Genomic DNA, 24135 nt, shown 5'->3' with positions numbered 1-24135 from the left:
GTTCTGAATGTTCTATAAAAGAATTACCATATATACACGATCGTAAGTCGATCCCATTGCATACGATCATTTGCATACATACATAAGTCAACGCCAAAAGCACCCAACCGCACAGAGCCGTCAGGGAGGCTCTTTTGACATGTCCGGTTGGTGTAAGTTCGCGGTCTTCTGCCGTCAGCCACTCGTACTCACGGCGGAGCAGGTCCTTAAAAGGCGAAGATCCAGGCTTGTCTCATGACCATGTCGCACGCCACTGGCTGGGACCTTTCACGCATTTCGGTGACATACGATGCAAGGTTGGCCTTCAGTTTCGGCAAGCGTCCCGACTTCGGCCTGCGGAAACCTCTTCGCTAGCCATCACAGGTGAAAATTTTGCTTCGCTGCCGACGCCACTCTCGCCCGCTGCGCAGTTATTTGTTTCTTCAGCGTAAAGGATGGCAGCACTTTTCAACGCCGCTGTGAACGAGCGCCGAATGTTTAGTGGACTCCGAGCACTCGTGACGACTGAGGAAGCACGGAAGTAGCACGTGGCTGGCAGTCAAATCGAACGCATGAAACTAAAGAGCTACAGGGAAAGAGAAACACGTGAGCGGTGTCTGCTCTTCCATGAACTATCAATACTCCCCACAAGTGCCGCTGTTCTGAGGATGCCACCGCAAATGGAACAGCGGCACTTCCATGAACTATTGACGCCCCCACATGAGTGCTGTGTGCGCTGTAAAACCCTAAAAAAAATGTTCAAAAATTCATTCGGAAAGCTAACAAATGCACGTGATAGTGGAAAGCTACGGGTGGGGCTCTAGAGCAAACATAAAATTGGAACTACGTTGTAGCTCCCCTGATATTTTTCCATCTTTTTTTCCATTTATTTACGCCGAAGGCTCAGCTTGGGCATTACATGGGGGGGGGGGGGGTGGAGAACAAATTATATACAAAGGTATAAGGAAACATGCATGTAAGTCAAATACCGTATCCTTATGTGAAGTCGTACATGCTATGCAACCCTTACATAACTTCTCATTCCACAACGTCATACACGAATAATTCTTACATTATACAAACAATATTACATCTTCTGACATCTGAAAAAATGTTAATGTTTCTAATTTCTGAATGTTTCATTAAGTGCTTGTTTGAATATAATATGGTCAGTTATTTCGGCTATATTACTTGGGAGATGATTCCATTCCGAAATGGCAAAGTGCAGACATGAATGAAACTGCAATAGTTTAGTACGTGCAAATGGTTGTTCGACCTTAAATTCGTGATGAATTCATGGGAATTTCCTTTTGGCTGGTAAGATGTGTGCCTGAGAGAAGATATTTGGGTGATGAAAAAGCTGATGGAAGAAAGTTAACCGAGATATCTTTCTTCTAGTCTGCAAAGGAATGAGTCCTAGGTCATGTTTTATTTTGGTGATGCTTGAATGTTGTGGATAGTTACCTGTGCTAAATTGTGCTACCTTGTTCTGAAAAGATTCTAATTTGTTAATAAAATGCGTTTGATGCGGGTTCCATATAAATGAGGCATACTCAAGCTTTGAACGAAGTACGGTGGTATATGCAAGAAGCTTGGTATCACTATTAGCCTGACGAAGCATTCGACGAATGAAGCCAAGAGATTTGCATGCAGTGGAAACAATACAACCTACGTGATTATGCGAAGATAAAGTCGGAGAAAGATGAACACCTAGATATTTAAATGATCCTGCAGTTTCTAGAGCCTCACCATTAAGAAAGTATGTGTGTTTCATAATTTCACTGCAAGTAGTAAATCTCATAAGTTTAGTTTTTGAGATATTTACGCTCACTTGTCAGTCTGAGCACCACCTTTCAATCCTGTTCAGTTCATATTGTAATTTGTCAGTGAGCTTTGTATTTTAATGGCCTATACAGAACGCAGTCGTCGGCTATAACCAGATTTCTGAGTCTATACCCTGATGAATATCATTTATATAAATTAAAAATAGAGTGGGTCCCAAAACGGAACCTTGAGGCACACCGGACTGAACAGGTTGAAATGACGAATGAACATTATTAATTATGACAGCTTGTCGTCTTTTACTTAAATATTCTTAAACCCAGTTTACTACTTTTCGTTAACTTTAATTAGCTTCATTTTATATATGAGGCAGTTATGAGCCACACGGTCAAAGGCTTTAGTAAAATCTATAAATATATGGTGTCACCTTGTGTAAGTTCATGAAGGTTAAGGTGAATGTCTGTAGTTAGTTCAAAAAGCTGGGATTCACATGACCGGCCTTGTTGAAAACCATGCTGGTTTCCAAATAGAATGTGGTTGCTAGCCATGTACTACATGATTTGAGAAGATAAGACATGTTCAAGTAGTTTGCATACAACAGACGTAAGGGATATAGGCCTATAGTTTGTTAGCTCGTTTTTGTCACCAGTTTTATATATTGGTATCACATGTGCCAATTTCCAGTTGCCTGGAATTTCGGTAGTGTCGAGAGACTGTTGAAACAATAGTGTAAGTATAAGGAAGATCCTGCTTTGTCATTTTTAGTACCTTAGTACAAATATCGTCAGGACCAGGACTAGAAAATGATGGCAAATGCTCAATAGCTTTCACAATACCGTCACTTGTCATGGTAATACATTCCATAAATGGAGAATATCCCGTTGGTCTCGCTTTTTTTTTCGGTGCCATGTTTTGGTTTCGATTGTAAGTTGACCCTCCACTTCAGCTTTTCAAACAAAAAAAAAAGAGGTCGACTTACAGTCGTGTAAATATGGTATGTGTTTGCGTATATGTGGACCAGCTAAAGATTATTTGAACTGGCGCTCATTTCATGGGGCAATGAGGAAGGAAAGCTGTGCTGAATGAATAAGGTCGTACAGTCTGCTCACTATGTAGCTCATCAGTTTCGTTATATATATCTTAGTATTCGATATTACACCCTATTGGTGCATCTGCATCGATTCATGGGCGAATGCCGTGCATGTGACGTTCAAAATCTATTTTGCACATGCACCACGTCTGCTTACCGAGATGATCGTGTGGCATACCCACAAATGACCTGCTTGCTTTCATGAAGCTTCTTGGTCACAAATATCCAATGGCAGGTGCAGTCGTCACTCCAATTTGCATTCAGGCTACATTCTTTTCTGCCCGGTCACACCACACAAATTCAGGCTCTTGCAGCTGCACAACGGAAGCCAAGGATGTAACGTTTCATCTTTAGCCAACCTTAGCGGTCCACTTATGGCTGTAATGAAACGTTTTTTAAAACCACAAACCTCCGAAATTGCGTTCACGACGCGGCTTGAGTCAATCGAGTTCAAAAATGTTAATAAACGATCATTTGAAGAAAAAACAACAAAGAAAAAAATGTTGGTACCATGACAATCCTTCTGCACACCAAAAATTCCATCAATCTTTACGGAGACCTCGTCAAACAGTGGTACTGGGAACGAGCGGCCGAGCTTTTTTCTCGCCGCATCAGCAGTTTTTGCCATGCATCTTCGGTCCCTATCACATGTGAAGTAGTGTGATCTTGTAACGATTTGCTTTCCGAACTGTTGCGCGATTGCATTCTCATAATATAAGCAATCCACTGATGACGTTTACGTCTGAGACCACTTATATTACTGGTATGGGGTTATGTTGTCTTGTGCGTTAAAAAAAAATATGTTCGCAGGCCTTTTGGGGGGGGGGGGGGAGGCCACACAAGTCCTAGGTTGAAATATACGTTATCGGTCATGACATATTCCACAACGTTTGCATTGTCACCTTACTGTATAAGTAGGTAATAAATGGTAATTCATTAAAATTAATTATTAGTTGCCTTTTCACAATGAAAAAAAGAGACAGTTGGCTAGCATAACACAAGCCTATGAAGTTGAACGGAAAGCCCTTGGTTAATTTCTTCTAGGCCACATTTAGTTGGCACATCCAGTATGTAAATTTATGGTGGTCTCTGAGAAACCTGTATGGGTTTCCTTGTAGCTTCACACTACAGTCATGTGGATGACAATGTTTGCCTGTTATGAATTTTGCTCGGTTTTCAGGCTTCCACAGAACTGACCTGCCGTAACCTTATAGTGTTCTGAAAAGTCAAATAAGGAACAGCTTTACTTTGTATGCCTGTATTTCACTCATATGGACCTTTTCTAAGCTGTTCCGAAACGTGTGTTTACTGCTCCAAAACGGACAATTCATGCTCCAAACCTTCTCAAAAGTGCAAAATTTGCTGCTCCCAGAGCTGCTCCAAAGCTTCCTTGGCTGCTTCCATCCCTGCCTTCTCTAAACAGTCCTAGTGAGGGTCTCGTTTAGGTGGTGCTGGAAGTCTGTGCAGGTAAGTTCCTTGTTGCGCAAATCTGATGTTGCAAGTTTATGCCACACACTATCCATATAAGCTATTCGAGAAGGTAAAATTGGCTTAAGCATTTGATCAATTCAGAATATTCTGTAACCATCAAGCGACCTTGCAATGTTTGTTTTATGCCAAGAAATAACTTAGTTGCACAGCTAATCTTGACTGCACAATTCTTCCACAGTTGCAAATGGTTCACGGTGATCAAAAAAGGTTGCTTGTAACGGCACAATCAATCATTAAAATTTAGCAGAATTTCTCGTGGGTAATTTACCAGTGTCGGTATGCCGCCCTGTGTACATGTGTGCTACTATTTAGTGCCACGGGCATGATGTGTCTTGGTGTGTGTACTCCCGTGCAGGCATGCGAGAAGTTGAAAGGCGCCATGTTCCAGCGGCCACCTCTGATTGCAGCTGTCAAACGGCAGCTGCGCATCCGCACCATCTACGACAGCAAGCTGTTAGAGTTCGACACCAAGCGCAACCTGGGTGCGTGTGCCAGCCTCTTTTTTTTCCTCAAATGCAGTGGGGAGAAAGGCTGGAGGGCGCTCTCTTTGCCTCACGCTGTCGTACAGTTGAAAACCCCATTGATATTTACCGGACCAAAGGAAGGGAATGCATGTTCCAGGGAAGCGTAACGCCCGATAATGCTTGAGGCAGCACTACTGGTCAGAGCAAAGGCTACTCTCACAAAATCTTATGTGAAGTTGAATAGTAAGCTAACAAACTGAAAACCTACTCAGTGAAACTCATTATTTCTGCCTGCCTGTGAGATTGAACAACAACAAAAAAAAATTCTTTAGCTGTTGCCGTTACCCTAAATGAAGTTGAAGTTTGTAGTTTCCATCTGGTACTTGAGTTAAACCTTCCAATGTAACAGTGCCTTTTTGAGCTTTCATAGCCCTTTCCAGTTTCTGTGCAGCCTAGTACAGTAGAAATCTGTTAATTCGACTCCAGTTATTTGATTTCATGGTTAACTCGATCCTGACCGAAGGTCCCAGATGGTACCCGTACATTTATGTGAGTGTGTTAGAACAGGAGAAAGCTTAATGTGGGCGAGTTGGATTAACGCATTTGAAGAAAAGAAATGAGCACTAAAAAAAAAAAATGTATGACTGACATGCACTAGCGCCTGTCCGTCGTACATGCTTTTTAAGTCTGCGTCTTTGTAGCACTCATATCTTTTCTTCAAGTTAGAACAGGGCAAATACGCTTGAACATGATTATAACGAGAGGGCATATACTGTATTTACTCGCATAATGATCGCACTTTTTTGTCAAAAAAATTGACGGAAATTCAGGGGTGCGATCATTACGCGGGTAAAATTTCCCACGAAAAAAAGTTTTTTTTTTCGTCACGCGTTTGCTGCGGGATGCGGGTGCGGGACACCATAACAAAAATGGCGGCCGGCGGAGCAAGCCGAACATGCTGAACGTGATTTTTTCTTCTTCTCGTGAGTACATTATGTGCATCGAAACAATTTCTTCCTTATCAGTGATGAATAATATCGTTAGTATAGGCAAGTTTGTGGCGATAACGTAGCCATGTCCACTTTGAGGGGACAGAAACAGATAGGCGCGCTTAGCTGCCAGTGACAGAAACGCATGGTCGGCATGCTGCGGAAAATGCGGCATCTGTCTTCACTACTATCCTAACACGGCACGTTTCCACTAAGGGTGTGCGAATATCTTAGCTGTGTTACAAGCGTCGGCGTATAAATAAGGTACACTTTTAACGTATCAGTGTAAACGTGGCCACTATCATTGCCGCGCGTGATTTGTTGTGTGCTCACGAGTGCAGATGAAAAGAATCGAAAGGCGCTCTTTTTGTTTTTGTTGACCACAACCATTATAAAGCCTACCCATAATAAAGGCAAGTTTGGTCGTACCTCTTTTTGTCATGGAAGTGCAGAAAGTGATGAAAGTAATGAAATGAGGCATCTAGTTAAGAATGTTTGGTGCGTGCAGACCGCTTGGCTTGTCTTGAAGAGTTCGCGTAGCATATGACAGGTGGTAAGCGCGATCATTATTAGCTAGACTTGGCACACGACATATCGCTGTGGCAAGTTCGGGGTGCGATCATTACACGGGAAATTTTAAAAAAAAACTAATTTTGACGACAAAATTCATGGGTGTGATCATTACGCGAGTGCGATCATTATGCGAGTAAATACGGTATGTAATGGATATGACAAAGTAAATGAAATTCCCTTGGAAATCTCCATAGATATCCATATCTTTAAAACCTTGTTCTAACCAAATAAGATTGTCCTGGCAATTGATATAAAGGAAGCGAGGGGAATCCCTGGATCGGACCAAGACGAATTTTGTTCAACTGCGAGGCCTTTCTTTCAAGGAACCTGTGTGGGTTTCCTTTCTAGCAACTGCTACGATTGCGTGGATGTCTCATTTTCCCTTTATTAATTACTTCTCTCTACCTTGCGCGTTTCCACAGAACTATTACGTCAAACAATTGATGGAACAAACTAGATTCATCTCCGACTGTTGTGCACTGAGCATATCACTTTCTGCCAGTTTCCGCACTCACTTGGCGTGGCATTTCGAAATTCCCACCTCAACAGGTCTTTCTCGCCACGCGCATGGTGGCCATGCACAAGCATCACTTCTTTCTTATCTTATTGCCCCTCTCTTCCACTGGTGAAGCTAGGCACACCCTCCGAGATCACCATCTCAGAGGCCATGCCTAGCTGTGCCATGCCACATATTGATGGTAATGCTTGTGGGCGGCATGCTAAAGAAATAGTCACTAGAGCCTAGACCATTTATGACGTAACCGCTTATAATGCAGAACAGGCTATAATGCAGCCTTTTCTGACTCCCGTTTACCCTCCCATAGAATGCCATGTACTGTATATGCACACCGTTTATAATGCGGTCACAAAGTGCGAAATACCAGTTATAGCAGCTTTCTCGCATTATAACTGGTATCCCACGCTGACGCGCATTAGTAAGTGCACTTCCTAATGAGTTGCAACAGCCGACAGGATGGGAGAGCGACCAGGGCAATACGGAGGAGGAGGAGAATGAGGAACAAAATAAAAAAAAAGAATGATTGCAGCATGATGTGGGCGTGCAGGGCTTGTTGAGGCGACAGAGAAGCCTTTGCTCGGGTGCTTATTAGCGACGCATACGCATTGCAGTTCTTTGGCGGCTTTGGTTCTTCCGTTTCTGTGCCCCCATTGCGATGCACATCGCCTGAAGTGCAGATGCCAGGCGTGCGACCGTGACTGCTGTCATTTTAAGGTGGGTTCCGCAAATTTAGCTCAGAGTTTTTAGGCTTTATGTGAATTTATGCCATTTTTAGTAGTTGCTACTGCTGTCAATTCAGCCGGTGCGCGTGATTGCATGCCCCATGTCCTACGGTTACCGATGTATCGAGGGCAAGCTTCCCGCGACAGCATATTGTTTGGCACTGCCTCTGGCTGCGGCGTGCCTTGTTGGGAGTGGCCGACCACAGTTTCGGTTTCGTGCCGAGTCAGTGAAACTCGTCCCAGTGGTTGTACGGCACTCGGAAAGCACAGAAACTACTTAGACAACAAAAATTAGGGCGCAGATGGCACGAGCAATGCTCACATGGCAGCAACTTGGTTCGTAGTCACCGGGATTTCGACACTGCAGATCAGTCTCAGAAATTGAACTAGACATTGTACATGCTTCGTGTGAAGACCGCAGGTTATCGGATATTACCCTTTTAGCGTTCGTAAATGTAAATGGGTGCAAGCATCCCAGTCGCAGGCTTCAATTCTTGAAAACACACGGCTGCTTGGTCTACATGTCTTGCGCATGTTGCAGGCATTAAAAATGTTGACCTGGTTATAGTGCAGTACCACTTATTGTGTGGATATTTGAGACTCCGGTGACTTATGCTATCCGTGGTCTATACTGTACACTGACTCTAGGGGTTAAAGTACGCAAAAGAAGGGGCAGCTGCAAAGGTTTTGCCATTGTTGCTGCCTGCCATCTTTCATTTTTGTGACGCTAATAATAATGAAAAAATAAATGAAAAACGAGCATTTACACAATGACAATGTCTAATGTTATTTCAGACAATGTCTAAAGTTGATTCTGTATATTTTCAAAAAAGATCCGATGGCTGTCTATAAAATTTTGATGTAAAATTTACAGTGTGTGAAAGGTTGCATTTGCAGGCACCTGAACTAGATGGTGCCATTATACTGAGGGAGGCTCAGGATTGCGTTGATTGCGCATCTCGTAATCTGCGCCTGCACAGAGTAGCACTAATCTGTAGTGAATGAAAGGGCTGCACCAATTACACCAAACTGCGCTGTGAAGAAAATCCCGCTACATGCTATGCAGTGTTGTCGTTTGTGGTAGGTATTGTGCTAGGCCTGCGCCAACGCGGACCTGCTCCGATTTGGGAACACACATCTTGCGTGCGAGAGAAAGTGCCGTGCATGAAGGCCCCCTTCTTTGTGACTCTCCCATACATGCTTTCCATCACAGCTACAGCATATAGGCCTAACCATGTTTGCAAACTGTAGGCATCATCGATGTATTCTATAGCATTCTAGGGCCTATAGCGCCATCGCGTAAGTTCTGCCCGCATTCACATTGCAGCATTCACTTGCAGTACTTCTTGGGGGGGGGGGGGGGGCAGATGTGCTGAAGCCATGATTTGTTTATGAGGCATACCGTATTTACTCGCATAATGATCGCACTTTTTTGTCAGAAAAAATTGACGCAAATTCAGGGGTGCGATCATTACGCGAGTTAAATTTCCCGCGGAAAAAAAAAAAATTCTTTTTTCGTCCCGCGTTTGCTGCGGGATGCGAGTGCGGGACACCAAAACAAAGATGGCGGCCGGCGTAGCAAGCCGAATGCGCCGAACGCGATCTTTTTTTTTTTTTCTTCTCGTGAGTACATTACGTGCATTGAAGCAGTTTCTTCCGTGTCAGTGATGAATAATATCGTTAATATCGGCAAGTTTGCGGCAATAACGTAGCCATGTCCACTTTGAGGGGACAGAAACAGGTGGGCGCGCTTAGCTGCCAGTGAAGAAACGCATGGCCGGCGTCCTGCGGAAACTACTACCCTAACACGGCACGTTTTCGCTGAGGGTGGGCGAATATCTTAGCTGTGTTACAAACCTCGGCGTATGAATAGGGTACACTTTTAACGTATCAGTGTAAACGTGGCTACTATCATTGCCGCGCGCGATTTGTTTCGTGCTCACGAGTGCAGATGAAAAGAATCGAAAGGCGCCTTTTTTGCTTTTGTTGTCTTCAACCATTATAAAGCCTACCCATAATAAAAAAAGCAAGTTTGGTTGTACCTCTTGTTGTCATGGAAGTGCGGAAAGTGATGAAAGTAATAAAATGAGGCATCTACTTAAGCATGTTTGGTGCATGCAGACAAGTCGTTCGCGTAGCATTCGACAGATGGTAAGCGCGATCATTATTAGCTAGACTTGGCACACGACATATCGCTGCGGCAAGTTCAGGGTACGATCATTACACGGGAAATGAAAAAAATCGAATTTTGACGACAAAATTCAGGGGTGCGATCATTACGCGAGTGCGATCATTATGCGAGTAAATACGGTACTTCATATTAATCGTGCATGAGGTAAATATCTTTGATCGCAAAAAGATATTATTTAATGTCGTTTGCCAATTACAGTCGTCGACCGTTTATTCGGACCTCACGGGGACTGCGAAAATATCCGAATAAACAGGTGTCCGAAAAAGCACATTAAGGAGAAAAAAATGAAATCCTTTATTTCCACGCACTTATTGGGGCTCGGCAGTAGGCTTGAATAAATCGTGAATGCGCTGTTGCATGCCGTTTCGTTTACGCGCAATCAGATAAGCCTGAATCTCGGAGAGGGCCGTACGGTCACTATCGGCGGCTGAAAGCACAGTCACTGCTTGTACACGCTCTGCATACGACGGCAGCGTAGCACATGGTGCGTCATCTTCTGACTCGGTCATCGTCCGGCGGTGCAGCAGAAACCTGACGAATGACCTCGCCGTCGTCGAGTTCTGCGCATGTCAGTACAGCAGTGTCAGCACCTATGAAACTGTCAAATGAGACGGTGTCCGGAATCGCAGTGCAACCACTGCGCAAGTCTCGGTAGAACATTTTCCGCGTCGGTAGGGAACACATCGGAAGGCGACAAATCTTGGGCCTCCCGGCACCCGCTTGCCGGCATTCCCTAGCGCAGTCTGCGCAGGCACTGTCAGCGCCATTAGACACTTGACGCGATGTTTCCGTATGCAGTGTTGGATCACCGGAACTTCGCCACAGCACGCAAAGCAAACGCCACCATGCCGACACCAGTCGCACAAGCGAAAAACGTGGCCTACTCGCAGCGTCGTGCGCGAAGAAACAAATCAGCTGCTAGATTGTCTTGACATGGCTTACTAAGCTGAAACTGGAACTGCTGTAGAACGACTCTATCGAACCAGGCAGAAACGATGATGATGAGCGGGAATTTGCAGTAGCGCCACGTCGTGGGGCAGCAAGGAGGCTCCGTTCAAAACAAAAATGGCGTTCAGCAAGTCGAACCATGCACCGGTCAGAGTCGTTGCATGGTGCTCTCGATCGAGTTGGCTCAAGGAGTGTCTGAAAAATCACATGAGAGGTTGCAAGGTGTCCGAACTTTCGGCAGTTGTTATACATAAAGGTCTATGGGGAGAATGGCGGTGCCGCGAAGCAGACCGAATAATCGAGCATGTCCAAATTTTTGGAGTCTGGAAAATCAGTCGGCGACTGTGTCAGTGCTCCGCATTTTGTGCACAGCAAGATTGTTCGCGAGGAAAGGGCTGCACATTTGACTGCCACTTGCGCTCGGCGTACTCCGCGCCGATGTGGCATCGCTGCAGATTGCGCATGAAATGACCATCTCTATGGCGAGACCAGTCACATTCACCTTTGCCCACTGCCACATGGCAACTTGCGTTTAACACAAGACAGCAAGGCATTTATAAAATCGAGGCTTATTGATAACAAAGCGCGTCTCCCTTGCATCCGAGCCAGCCGCGTCTGCATTAGTGTGAGCCAGAAAATCAAATTTTCACTTGGTAGCCGGTGTTGAAGTAAAGTCTTGCAGTTCTTTTTAGCCGTATTTGATTTCTCCAAATCACCAGGCTGCAGTAGTTGTGCTGTAAAGCTGCACAAACACCGGCCACTACCAGGACTGCTAAGCCTATTCCACAGTCACTGGGGAGGGGTTTCTGTGGCGCTCGGAATGGGTGGCAAACTATTGACGGCATCTTCCAAAGCTGTGGCGCACTTTGGAAAGTTTCACACCCCTCGTTTCTTCTTCTGTTCGCCGAATTTATGGCTTGTAGCAAACTGAATTTGACATTGGTTCGTGCTGAGTTTCGCACGCCCGAGCACTTGGCCGAAAATCCGCCAATTGCATGGCGTGCTTACCGTATTTACACGATTGTAAGTCGACGCCTTTTTTTAAATTTGAAAGTCTGAAGTTGGGGGGTTGACTTACAATCGAAGCCGAAACATGGCCCCGCCAAATAAAGCGATACCAACGGGATCTACAACGTAGTTGGAATTTTATGTTTGCTCTATGGCCCTACCCGTATCTTTTCGCTATCCTGCGTGTTTGTACGCTTTTCGGAAGGGTTCTTCAACAGTTTTAAGAGTTTTACATTGCATGCAACGCTCATGGGGGGGTGTCGATAGTTGATGGAAGCGCCGCTGTTCCCATTTGCGGCGGCACCCTCAGAACCGCGGCGCTTGCGGGGAGTATCGGCAGTTCATGGAAGAGCAGTAACCGCTCGCTGGCTGCTCATGGGCTGCTCTTTCTCTGTTTGAAGGCATTGGCATTGGTTTGACGCGTTCCACTTGACTGCCGGCTTTGTGCTACTTCTATGCTTCCCCAGTCGTCATGAGTGCTCCAGGCCCACTAATCGTTCGGCACTCGTTCACAGCAGCGTTCAAGAGGGCTGCCATCCTTTACGCCGAAGAAACAAATCACTGCACAGCGGGCCGCAATTTCGATGTTTCTAAACGGGTGGTGCGAGAGTGGCGACTGTAGCAAAGCGAAATTTTCACCTGTGACAAGTGCGAAATTTCCCACGTGCCAGTCTGGACGCTTTCCGGAGCTGTAGGCTAACCTTGCGGCGTACGTCGCTGAAATGCGTGATCGGTCCCTGCCAGTGAAGTGCGACGTGGTCATGAAACAAGCCCGGACCTTCGCCTTAATTTTAAGGTTCTGCTCCGCCGCGAGTACAACGAGTGGCTGGCGGCAGAAGACTGCGAAATTACGCCAACTGGACCTGTCAAAAGAGCCTCCCTGACGGCTGCGTGTGGTTGGGTGCATTTGGCGTGGGCTGCTGTTCTGCAAGATGTCCTGGTGCGGTCGTTTGCCAAATTTAAAATTTCGCTGGACTAAGACGCGCTGTGGGACTGCAGCAACGATGACAGCACTAGTGAAGACGAGTAGTCCAGTGACCATGTCAGCTACTAATAAATTTTCGTTATTGAATGTGCCCTCGGGTATGCTCTCTTATTTTTTTTTTTTTTTCGGTCACGCGATATGGGGGGGTCGACTTACATTCGAGTCGACTTACAATCGTGTAAATACGGTACGGTCACGTGCCTCAGTCGACTAATGGAATTTTGCATCGACTACTTTTTGCAATCTTTCTTCATAGCCATTCAGCACACATAGTAGCAGTGGTGCAAAAAGAAAATGAGAAGAGTGGCTCTTTCAAACAAGACCAAGATGGCTACCATCGGAAATGTTGAACGGCAACACATGTCACGGAATAAAGGCCCCTTTTTGTGCGTTTGTCAGCAAAAAATACAGCTCACCGGCGTGAGGTAAAATGCCACAACAACCAAAACATTGGTCCAGGATGCGTAAAAGTTTCTGAGATGCATCAGACACTGTAAAATCCAAAAATGAAATTTTCAAAGTGATTTTTCTGTGATTCTTTGACCTCTAAGATTTGTGTCCCCCATAAATTTTCATTGCATAAGCGGCCGTTTAGTGGTACAGTGCACTGTGGAGCCGAAATCTCCTTCCCATGTTTAAAGTTTGTGGGTTTCTCACCCGTGCTATTGGGACAAAGGAACGACAACACAGTAGTGCAAACAATCAAGGGAATTTATTGCACCTTTCATAGACTAATGCCTGTTAGCCGAGTTACTATCCACAAAACATACCGATGGGCACGCGACAAATTGTGGAAGTCCGACTCACCGCATAGTGTTAGATATGGAGCTGTTTCCTGCGATTACTTCGAGTTCCCCAAACCACTTCGAGTCGCAGCACAGCTAATTGAGGAATGCCAAAGCAGGAAAGCACATTCCAGAGGAGCGGCCGACCAAACAAGTTTAAGGCAACAAGTTCACGTGCCAACAAGTTCGTGCGCCGCCGGGATTAGCAGGTGGGCCTCGGACAATGGAGCATGAGCAGCCCTCCCCTTCTCCTCGTTAGAAGTGCATTGCCAGTCTGCGAGGCAAGACCGCAGAGAGCCGCCAGGTGTGACACCGCGACACGGGCGCCTACCATTGGCTGAAAGTGGCGTCATCGGAGCGGACTCTCCCATTGGTCAAACATGACGTGACTTCCAGTGCTCGGAGGGTTTATAAGAAGCCTTCCAGAGAGACCTGAGCATTCTGGACAGTCCCTGATTCCCTGATTCACCTCTCTCGAACTTCTTGCCGCGGGCCGCAGCGTCCGAGTTGCTGCCGGCCCGTAATGACTGTACGAATGTTAATTGACGCTCACCTCCCTGTATAAAATGTAGAATAAACCCCTCCCAAGTTTGGGTTTTCATCCTGGAGTCCGTCCTCCAACCCCTACAATAGCGAGTGAATATGTTCGCCCCATGCTGGATCCCAACGCCTGGTCGTTCACGCTAACGGTGGCGCGTTCAAATGAGGCCTTGCGAGACAGTCTCGCAGAAGCATGGATCGGCGCACGCGCGGAACGTATGCGCCGCTTGCCGACCCCGAGCAAAAGAAGAGCCTTCTCCTTTCCACGCCCAAGTAACCCCGCTGTTAGGTGGCGTTAGCAGAGCTGCACTCGCACCATCTCTCGCATTTCACTTCAACCACACCGACTGCCGTGGGCACCAGGCCACGCAGCGAAGCCGGATTACAGGAGACGGGAGCTATGCGGGAAAACATTTTAGGCAACGCGTGAGAGCCGCGCATCCCCACAAGTTGTACGCACCATTGGGCTTATGCTGCAGTACAGAACAACAGTTAATTCCAAAAATAGTCATGAATAGCGTGTTTCCGGCTCCCAAAATCGTTTCCTCCGTATTCAAACAGCAAAGGCATAGCCTTTAATATCCACATTTTAAATCCAGAAGGTGCCACCCTATGAGGCATAGATTTGGACACCTCCTATAGTTGTTATAAGTAATGGATATAACGAAGCAATGTAGCCTTCTTCAACTTCGTTATAGAGAGGTCCAAGTGTATTTCCATATGAAATTGGGGGGGATGCTTGGCCGTGTTTGTAACCCTTGTTTAAATCGGTCACTTGCACCAGTCCCATTAGAGTAAAAGTAACACAAGTCTACTGTATATCCAGGTAATTGTGCAAGGCATAAAAGGCCATGACAGTGTCCATAAGCATGAGCCTGGGGCAAAACCTGGTGTATCTGTGCACTTCCTGTTGGCTTTCAACTTTGTGGGCCACATTGAGATTGACAACTGGTGACAACTTCAATAAGAGGATACAGAACGGTAGCAAAGTGTTTAATGTTGTTGCAGGAGTGTTGTGGATGAGCTGTGAGGCAGGCACGTACGTGAGGACGCTCTGCGTGCACATTGGCCTACTGCTTGGCACAGGAGCCGTCATGGAGGAGCTGCGGCGTGTCAGGTCGGGCATTCAGGATGAAAAGGTGCGTCCCCCTTTTTTTTTTGCTTGTGGCAGCACTCTCGACCACATTCGATTCGACACAGGATGGGAGGCACGCGGTACACTCGGTGCTGTTAGGGCAGGAAACGCACTCCTTCTGTGAAAGTGTGCCTTTGTGACCAAGCTTGCGAGTTTCCTTGAGCTGTTAAGTGACTTACAGTCAAACCTTGCGATATTGAAGTTGCATCACATACAAAAATACCTTTGTTATGTCCGATAATCGTTACAAACATGCCCACACGTGTTGGCTGGGGAAAAGTAGTGGTGTGCGAATATTCAATTCGATTCAGAAAACACGTATATCATTCAAAATATTTGAATCGCCGAACCCAAAAGTTGCTGTCGTCAGTTCTTTAGTCAGCTTTGTCGAAGTACAGTCATGTGATACAGCGAAGCATACAGAATGCATTGCGCTGAAGCACACTGGTCATGCAGTGAAGCATATTAAAAGTAAAAAGATAGCACTATCATGGGGCCAGCGCTGGTGCTTATGGCCTCCAAACCCGATCAGCTCAAGTGTCTCACTGTACTGCCTAATCATGCATCTGGACAGCACCAGCCACCAGACAGGAACCTCTGCGTCTGCTACTGACCTAAAAACACTTTTTCCCGACTACAATTTCGACAAGTAGCTTGGCGTTGTATTGAGACCCTCATTCTAAAAAGCAGGTTTCTTCCACAGGTGCTTCAACAGCAGAGTTAAAAACCTGGCTTTAAAAGGGGCAAGAAAATTTGTCACACTAAGGAATCCAGAGATGTCCTTAATGGTGTATCCACACGACGGACGGCTTCGTGCAAATCTGTGTGCCGCGGACGCTTATTCCGCCGCCCGTCCGGCTGCGAAGCGCATCCAGACAACGGACGGACTGAGTAGACGACCGTGCCGGAAAAATAAAGATGGAGGCTATGCCCGAAGCGACTGCCGTCCGCCTCGAACCTGTCAAGTCATCGTCGTCCACTGTGTGGCCCATAACTTTCAAACTGAGGATTGTATTTGGTTTAAATTTGTGTCCAGAAGCTTCGACAGCAATGTATTCGTGATGAGTGGACACCGTTTCCGAAAGCGATACTCAGATTCTCGGCGTGTAGGCTTAGAGTGGCTGTATTGGCTGAACATGGCCTCGAAGATGTTGCGGCGGACCGGGCGGATCTCAGTGGCCGTAAGTTAATATAATTGCTTGTTTTTACTCACCCTAGATGGCGCCATCAGTGTAACAAAGACTTTGTCATAGGTATTTTCACTCTGAATTAAAATGGAGATCGAAAGGGAACGACCGTTGGCCGCAATGGCTGTTGTTTTGTCCGAATTGGACACGAATGGTGTCAGCAGCGATGAAGCTGTTTCAGAAAGATCCCAAAGCCGCGCTTGTTGCCAGACTGTAGAGCATGCTAGGCTAAATCCGCAGCATTCGACCCCCAAAATCCGGATGCGAAAAATAGCTCGGCATTTTCCGTCCGTGGGGCTCGCGGACAACGCGCGGACGGCACAAATCCGTGACGCGTAGTCACGTGATGCGCAGTCCGTCGCGAAAAAGATGGATTTCGTCCGTCGTGTGGATCCACCATAAGGGGGGACACTGCTGTTAAAATAATGATCATGTTTTCTATCAATATTAATGAAACTTCCCAGTCTTGTTAAGATTTTTGTGCTGATTTCAAATACGTAATTATTTTTCCAGTAGGCCATTTAGTTCTGAAGGTAAATGAAATTCGTTGTTCATCATTTGCAGAAACAATACAGAAAGAAAACGAGCAACAAAAATTCATATTGGCACATGCCTAGGTACTAGAAAACATAAGGAACACAATGGTAGGAATACTTTTTTGATATACGAAATATTAGTAATTTTATAGCAATTAAATCTTCACTATTCCAATTGTGGGTACTCTATTGTCTGATCTAGAGCAGAACTGAAAAGCTTTAAAGCATAAATTCCAAAATATGTTCGTACCATTGTGTACTTTGTACACTCAGCTATGAGCCACAATAAAAATTATGCCTCTACCTGGCTTGAAGGTAGAGGCACCTGCGAAGTGGAGCAGACGGGAATGTCACACAGCCAACCACAGCACTAATTTTCGGTCACGTGCGCTAGTCAACGAATCGAGTCGCGTATTTTGACTTTTTTTCTCCGCGGATTTCAATGTCACTGGTGAACGACGGAGTCACTTTTGGTGGAAATTAAAGAAGGAAGGCTCCTCTTTCCAACGTGACCAAGATGGCTGCAATCGCGCGCATAGACGAACAGCTACATGCCGCGATAAAAAGGGCTGTTGTGTGGAATTCTGCTCACAATGATGTTATGAATTGATATCGCGAACGAAATACTCTTCCGTGAGATTCGAAACTTGGTGAATTGAAGGAATATTAGCAGCAGATATTCAAATTTCATTTTCAAAAAATCTATTTTTTTCACGATTTCAAGGAGCCGTGCCCCTCCTTAACTATGAGAGCTTCTGAAGAGGCTTCTTCCATGTGAGCACTGTGGAAAGAAATTGATAAGCTCATCAATCAGCAGCAGTTTTCGCTACCACAAGCTCAGGTTGAAGCCTGTCCATGATGAAATTTTCGGGCCAAAAAGAAGGTCTGTGTGAGCGGTGGGAAAGCATGGTGCCTACTGTTGGCTCGGCTTGTGAAGAGACACCTGCTGATACCAGACAGCAATGTTTCCAGTGAGCTGCTCTTTTCAGCGTCTGAGGGAATTGTGACATGCAGCAGGTTGTTGCTGTTACCCAAACATTTCGAGCAGTTAGTATACTGTGACTGACCGCTTTTACGGATCTCGCGGGGTCTAAAAAATAGTCAAAAAAATCGAACAGTCCAAAAAACTCATTCAGCCAGAAAAATAAAATATATGAGGTTTAGAGTGGCTTAAAAAAATCTCTAATGACACCCTGCCTAATACTATGCTTGGAGACAATCGGATTTGCTTGGATTTGCTCAAGAGTGACGTCGTTTCCGTATACAGTCTTAAAAAAAAACATCACCGCATTGCTGATCTGCAATCTCTGTTGCCGTAGATTGCCATAGAGGTCGAAGAAACTAGCCATGTTTCTTCGCATCACTTGGCTCTTACGAAGTCACACAAGGTGGTGCCGATCACTCAAATTCGAAGCCGCACAAACGTACACTAACATGTGATGTGTACGAGCCAGCTGGAAATCCAATATGGCGGCCCCTAAGAATTGGGTAGCATGGTTTGGAACGAGCTATTTAGTCCAGAAAAATCTAACTTTGGTGCCTAAATCCGTCTAAAAAACCGGTCACGAAAATGCACTAGTGCTATGGCAACCCTGACAGTGCATTTATGAAGTCCGGATGTCCATCAAGTCCAAATTTTTGGAGTCCGAAACATCCGTCAGGCACTGTAATTGCTTTGTGACAACATTAAACTGCAGTTGTGATACCGTTAACAAAAAGTATTGTACAATTGAATCCACTTATAACAATACAGTTGAACCTTGCAATAATAAAATCGCCGGGGAATCGGCAGTGGAAAAATTTGCTTTCATGGGAATTTGCTGTGAAATGAGACAGCACAGATAGGTAATGCATTGCAGAATGAAACTTTACCGTCAAAATTCCGTTAGCCTACTTTGGCAAGATTTGCTCAAGAATATGAAACCACATTGCCGACAGTACAAAGTGTGCTGCATGCGTCGATCAGCAGTGGCGTTGCTGCCGTGGAGCAGTATTCTCGGTCAATTGCTTTCGGAGGTTCGATCACTTTTGCAAGATTTCGCATAACTCGGCACCGGATGCATAGCAGCAGTGCACACAAGCAGGCGCCGATGTGTCCTGTGCCGAGCGTGAAAGTGACCGTGTCTCGTATACCCGAAGGCAGTCGATGGACATCATGGCCCCTTTGCTCAAATCCATGTCCAGTGCCAAATCCAGGATACCTGTTGGTTGGCACCAAAACCAGCGTTCTTGAAGCAAGGGATGCGTATTCCTGGGCGATTGCTCAATCATGGCCCGATGCATGGCACTTCATGCTGCGACAACCGTCTCAAGTGCCATGAACAATTCCACGTTGGTGGGATGTGAATTTCCTTGTTTTTGCTGCATTTTGCTCGCCAAGGTGCACGTTAAGCACTGCACTACGTGTGCAAAAACCGTCATCACATGTCAGTAGCAACATGTCCGCCGCTTCGAATGGCCGATCATCAAACAAGATGCTGGCCATGACGTGTTTCCGGAACTCCCGACGCTTGGTTGTTTATGCAAATAAAAATGCCGGTGCCCAAGCAAGTGTAATCTGGCAGTATTTTGCGCTATTTTAGTGCGAAGTGATTGTATTTGAGCGTATTTTTGAGCCTGCTAGCCGTGCAAGAGTAGGTTATATGTAAGGTTACGTTCCGGCAAATTTCGTTGATGTGGAATTGTTTGTAGTACGACATTTTGTTGTTGAGAGGTACAAAATGCGTTGAATCGTATGGGCTAGTTAGGGATATGAAAGTATTTCGTTGTTGTGAGAATTTTATTGTCGCGGGGTTACGTTATCAAAGGTTTAGACTGTATTATAGAAACATAACAAGTGCCATGAAAATCCCATTGTTATTACCGTGTTGCACGGAAAAACCAGAAGGGAGAAACATTTAACAATTCATTTAGACAGAAACAAACACAGTCAAACTGTTTTATAGCATTACCGGTTTGAATGATACTCGAATGTAACAATGTGCAGCTGCCCCACCCTGAACTTTTATGTGTTTTCTATGGCAAAACAAACCGCTCACTGCAGTGTTCCTATGCTACATATTTGGCTGTAACAGTTAAATCTGGCTGCTAGGTGTCTGCACCGAGAAGAATCCAATCAAAGTAAAAGAACACTAGCTGCTTCGCCACCCTCACCTTTGTGTTGTGCGCGCTTTGCACCCACCGCATCATGCCTTAGTCGCCCCTCTGTGTCTCCTATGGACGTGGCAAAACTACCAATGTTTCTTTTCTCTTTTTTTTTCTCTCTTTTGTTTCTTTTTCTCTTTGTCCTGGCAATGCGACGAAGACTTGCCATGTGGGAAAAGGGTGGTGTGCACAGCACAAAGGAAGTTGTGGCAAAGAGGCTTCCCTACTTAAAAAAAAAGAAAAGAGCAATTTGTGGATTTTATAGGTTGTTTTTTTTTTCTTTCACAGTACCCCATAGCTAAATTTAATTGTTATATCCGATATATTGTTAAGCCGGCATTGTTATGAGTGGGCTCGACTATAGAGAATTTTCTTGACCCCACAGCATAATTTTTTTGTACATTGCTTGCTGTGCAATAAAGTTGCTTTTTTTTATGCCTTACCCGTGGTTGGTGAAAAAGCAATTACAGTTTAGCAAAACCAATCTTAATTGTATTAAAATATGTTTGATTGAACTTGCACTTAGTCTTGATTATTCGAATTCGCTTCGAACTGAAAATATATTTCCGCACCCCTAATGAATACAAAGCGATCAGGTCCATGCGAAAGAAACGCAAGCGGAGTGCCTCCAATGGGCCAGCAGGGGTTTAAGGATTTAGTTTGTTGATTGCCCATTTCAAATGGCGGAACTGCATCGCCATCACCTGTACTAATATGTGATGGCTTGTGCACCATGCACATTGCAAACTGTGGCTCTGTGTGTTGAGGTTGACCTGTGATGTTCAGCGAAAATGAAGCACAATGAAGCCAATGTTCATGTCCCGCTGATGTGTAATTTTGTATGGCACTTGAGATGTATGTAGCCACAGCATGGGCTGTCGCACTTCAGCTGTGATTGAAAGTGGGGTCATATTCATGGATGGTCACTTTCGAAAATACTTTCGCGAATGCGTGCCAGGCATTGTTGCAAGAATGCTGTTGTCCGCAGGCATCAATGCATCTGGTGCAAGCCACGCAAATCTAGTGAAAGTGTCCCTGAAGATGGTTGTCTGAGAATACAACCCCTGCTTTAAGCACACTGGTTTCTGTACCACTCAGCAGGCATCGTGTGCAGTTTCGGCATCGCCAAATGGCGTTTTGCCCGAAGACGGATCATGCCATTGTCGTTAACCCAGTGCTGCCATCACATGGGGTGCATTTTGTGCTGCTGGCAATTTGGTTCTAGATAGCATCAAGCAAGGCATGCCAATTTAGGCCAACAAAATTGTGTCATTTCACACAACGAAATTCTCGTAAAAGCAAGTTTCACTTACCCCACTGATTTCATTGTCACGGGGTTCAACTGTATTTTAAATGTAAAATTTTACACGGCGCCGTTTTTTATATCTACATCGTCAAAAACTAGGTTTTCTTATGCGGCCCGAAATTTTGTTTTTGCTTCAGCACCCGCATAACTTCTTTAAGTCTGCTATTGTTGTGTGGTGTAGTAACTTCCTGTCACGTGCGATGATGGTCTGTGGGAACATCCCTTCCTCATTGTCCTCATCGTTTGCAGAGCAACATGGTGACCATGCACGATGTGCTGGATGCCCAGTGGCTGTTTGAGAACCACCGGGACGAGGACTACCTGCGACGAGTCATCCAGCCTCTGGAACGCCTGCTAGTCAGCCACAAGCGAATTGTCATGAAGGACAGTGCGGTGAGCTGCCTTCTCTTGGGGCTGTGGGCATGACATCCCGGTTGTGAACACTCGCGTTTCTGCATCAGCGAAACAGGCGATCTCATTTTGCATGATGGCCTGCTGTGATTCTGCTGCTGTGCACTTTGTTGTGGGCTCAGTTGTTACTCAGGGGAGTGGTGTTTCAATGGGGGCCAATACAACGATGCTCGTGAGGTGAGCCGTGCGTTCATGTTAAAAAAAACTTCAGGTGATCAGAATAGATGTGGAGCCCTTTGTTGTGGCATCTCTCATTGCCCGGTGTAGGTTTAAAACATTAAACATTGCTAACGAATGAATGAATTACTCAACCACATTAAACATTATTAATGGAAGAATGACTCAGCCAGCCAGCCAGCCAACTTTTGTTTGATGCTGCCTCTGGCATGAAAAAAAAAAACCAGGAAAGAGATGAAAAAAATGAAATTGTGACTCAGATCCAGGTGAGCTGACCCCGCAACTGGACGGAGCTAAGGTTGAGGAAGAAGTAGAAAAGAGGAAAACCCTTCAGAGCCTTCTGCAGCTCGCAGAAGGTGAGACAGTGGTAGCGGAGGGTCTCCTATCATTGAACATATTTTATACCGCATGGCACCAGATTGACACCTGAAATTCCATGTGGTTTTATTGAAAATGACTTTTTTTGATGGCATAATTTCCTTTTCAGCATATATGTGTTTAATGCATGTATGTGTTCGTGAACTAAAGAGTTTTTTTTTTTTTTAAGTAGCACTGTCTTCGTTCTGTTGTCACATAGCCTATCATGCGTGGCATAAAGCCCATTATTCTCGATCTGACCGACACTAACTTGGCACATTCCCTGCATGCTTTTCCTCCTCCTGTCCTGTCAGTTGCTTTGGAGATCTCAAATGGCTCATCTGGGAATTTGCTCTGAATAGCTAGCACCTGGCAATTGCTGCCATTGTCCCCTCCTTATAAGCCAGTGCTAAGATGCATGACAATGTGAGACAAGAAATAATTGTATATGACGCACCTGAGGCCTTTGCTTGAGGCAACCCTCTTTTCCCGGCTGTTATAGAAGTCATTGGATTCTTATGTGCAACAGGAGGGCACACTTACAAGTCTGAAACGAACGAATATGGTGGTGCTGCTACTCTGCTTTTTGGCACGACATGTTCTAGCAAATGACTGATGTCGCCCACTAGAGAAAGTTGAGCTAGTTTGTGGGGATGCACATCAGAAAAAAGGGAGGCGGGCGTGTGTTTCTGCCACTAGGCGGCTCTTCATTTGATAGTGTTTGTGTTCGTTTCCCTGTTCTTGTGTCCGTGTCTGTGCACCTAACATATTTTGGTCTATAAAAAGCTCCTAATCTACTTTGAGCTCAACAGTGAGCAAGCAATTTCTTGCTCACCTTCTCTACCCTCCTCATAGGTGCTCTTTCCCTCTTGCCACGTATACTTATCTACGAGACATTTGAGAACTACATAAATAACGAACATTGCATCGGCACTCTTTTTTTTTTACACGATTCACATCTGGTTACCACGACTCCAAGCTTTCTGGCTACCCACTGTTGCCACTGCACACACAATGCAAGGCATGGTAGACAAAATGAATTCAATTAATTGCGCATGAGGGCTAGATGATGAAAAAGAGCTAGCGTGCAGACGCTTGGGCAACGACATGCTAGCAGAACTGACATCCCTCGCAGATGGACCAAGTGGCAGCTTTTACTCTGGTGACACCACGTGCATGGTACCGTTGGCGTCACAATTTGTGAAGAAAGGGCCACAAAAGCTCGGAGATGAACTTGTAGTTGGGCCGGCAGGCACAGTTTTGACCAAAATGTTCGGTCCCACAAAAGGACCGCTCTTCGTCAAAATTAAAAAAAAAAGAACAAAAAAGCAGCCCTTACAGAAGTCTACAAGGTGTGCCAGTGTACCGTATTTACTTGCATAATGATCACACCCCTGAATTTTCTCATCAAAATTAGATTTTTTCTTTCCTGTGTAATGATCGCACTCTGAACTTGTCGCAGCAATATGTTGCGTGCCAAGTCTAGCTAATGATGATCGCGCTTACCATCTGTTAAATGCTACGGGAACGACTCTTGAAGACATACCAAGTGGTCTGCATGCATCCAACATTCTTAAGCAGATGCCCTATTTATTCTTTTCATCACTTTCTGCACTTCCATAAAAAAAAGCTACAACCAAACTTGCTTCAGCTTTATTATTTGTAGGCTTCATAATGGTTTTGGTCAACAACAACATAAAAGGCGCCTTTCGATTCTTCCCATCTGCACTCGTGGGCATGCAAAAAATCGCCAGCGGCAACGATAGTGGTCACGTTTAGACTGATACATTAGAAGCGTACCTTATTCATACGCCGATG

At 45.3% G+C, this 24135-nt stretch overlaps 1 protein-coding gene across 1 annotated transcript in view; it reads left to right on the top strand.

Annotated features, from left to right (window-relative positions):
* The window catches only part of Nop60B (dyskerin pseudouridine synthase 1 Nop60B), a 77053-nt gene that overhangs the window by 18850 nt on the left and 34068 nt on the right, over positions 1 to 24135 (top strand). The window contains exons 6-8 of the mRNA XM_065445816.1: positions 4698 to 4824; positions 15073 to 15203; positions 21622 to 21765. Of these exons, the coding sequence (XP_065301888.1) occupies positions 4698 to 4824; positions 15073 to 15203; positions 21622 to 21765 (402 nt within the window). The remainder of the gene's footprint in view (positions 1 to 4697; positions 4825 to 15072; positions 15204 to 21621; positions 21766 to 24135) is intronic.

Source organism: Dermacentor albipictus, chromosome 1 (genome assembly GCF_038994185.2).
Source record: "Dermacentor albipictus isolate Rhodes 1998 colony chromosome 1, USDA_Dalb.pri_finalv2, whole genome shotgun sequence".
NCBI classification, from domain to species: domain Eukaryota; kingdom Metazoa; phylum Arthropoda; class Arachnida; order Ixodida; family Ixodidae; genus Dermacentor; species Dermacentor albipictus.
This window is presented reverse-complemented; position numbering and strand designations above follow the sequence as displayed.